Source organism: Wasmannia auropunctata, unplaced genomic scaffold (assembly GCF_000956235.1).
Source record: "Wasmannia auropunctata unplaced genomic scaffold, wasmannia.A_1.0 LD286704.1, whole genome shotgun sequence".
Lineage (NCBI taxonomy): Eukaryota > Metazoa > Arthropoda > Insecta > Hymenoptera > Formicidae > Wasmannia > Wasmannia auropunctata.
In genome coordinates, this window is record NW_012076186.1 from 1 (window position 1) to 1450 (window position 1450).

Below are 1450 nucleotides of genomic sequence, written 5' to 3' on the forward strand. Positions count from 1 at the left end.
GCAATCGATCTGTAGGCAATACTTTTTGTACGCAAACGAACTGTTGGCAAAAGTGATGTTGGCAAACGCTACTGTTGGCAATCGATTTGTAGGCAAACGGAACCCTCTCATATTTTAATAAGTTTTGTGTGAAAATAAATTTTTGCCTCCCCTTCGATTATGCCCATGCATAATTTCCTTGCTTTTCTTACAAGTAAACCTACCCGAGTGGTAGATTTTTAGAATTTCTTTTAAATTTGGTACAAATGTAGAACTACGAAAAATATTTTATCTATATTTTTTATTTTTGCCCATAAATAGTTTTGCAAAATTTTTATTGTTTCATACATACCACATATGGAAAAATTGTAATTTTCTACAAAAATGATTCATGATTTTTATTTAAAAACATACCTTTTCTGATACAAATACCTCTTCATCGTGAAACACAGGGCCTACCCATTTTCTATCTTCTGCTATATCTTTTGAAGAGAAAAATGATACGACTCCTTCCATAGATAGCGCTTTAGATGGATCAATTTTCAAAATTTTGGCGTGCGCTCTAGTAGAGAAAATCAATGCTAAGTATAATTCTTTTGTAAATTTGGGTATATCATCGCAATATACTGCTTCGCCTGTCGCTTGTTTGAACGCACTAGCATGCACAATAGGACGTCCTATTAGATCATGTGATTTTTTATTTTTAGGTATCTACAAAATTAAATTAGAAATTACAAAATATTATAATTTCTGTTGTATTACAATAATGATTCATAAACATTTAGATTAAAATTTTACCACTTGATAATATTGTGAGCTTTTTGGTGCTTTATAATGGAAACAATTTGAAGCGCTTTCTAACTCTTTTGGCATATATTCTGTGTCCGAAATAGTTTTTGATAATTCTTTGGAGATATGCACAAATCCTTTAAAAAATAAACTAAAAAGTATATGATTTGAGTTATTTGTATGCTTTATTAATTTATCTTTTATTAATATGAACTAATATATGTATATCAAACCTGAGAGTGAGAGATCGACGATATTTGATCATTCCTCCTGGTGCATTGTCCGCCAATGGTAGTTCCTCAAGTAAGGAATCATAAACCTCTTCTAATATTGATTTATTCCATTTTCTAAAATTACAGTGTTTAATAAAAATTAACTTTTTTCAAATTTAAGATAAAGAAGACATTTCTCTCTATGCTGAATATTTTATGATAAACTTTAATTTTCCAAGATTTTCTATCTCTTCAAAATCCGCGAAGTGTAACAGAAGTTATATATATATGTAGGTATATATGTATAATAGGGTGTCCCATTTTATAATTGACAGTCAAATATTTAGAAATCGCGAGGTGAGAGAAAAATGTTTCAGACAAAAGTTGTAGGGTTTCGAAGGGGACATAAGATGATAACATTGGTTTGACCCTGAGTGAGTCGTCAAGATCAGGACAAGGTCACTTTGAAT

At 30.4% G+C, this 1450-nt stretch overlaps 1 protein-coding gene across 1 annotated transcript; it reads right to left on the reverse strand.

Annotated features, from left to right (window-relative positions):
* Positions 1–318: 318 nt before the first annotated feature.
* Positions 319–1115, reverse strand: LOC105461486 (xanthine dehydrogenase-like; the record flags this gene model as incomplete). The annotated part of the gene is made up of 3 exons (XM_011707979.1): positions 319–690; positions 778–919; positions 1002–1115. Coding segments are annotated over 3 exons (565 nt in total), but the record flags the coding sequence as incomplete, so codon positions are not given.
* Between the last annotated feature and the right edge of the window lie 335 nt (positions 1116–1450).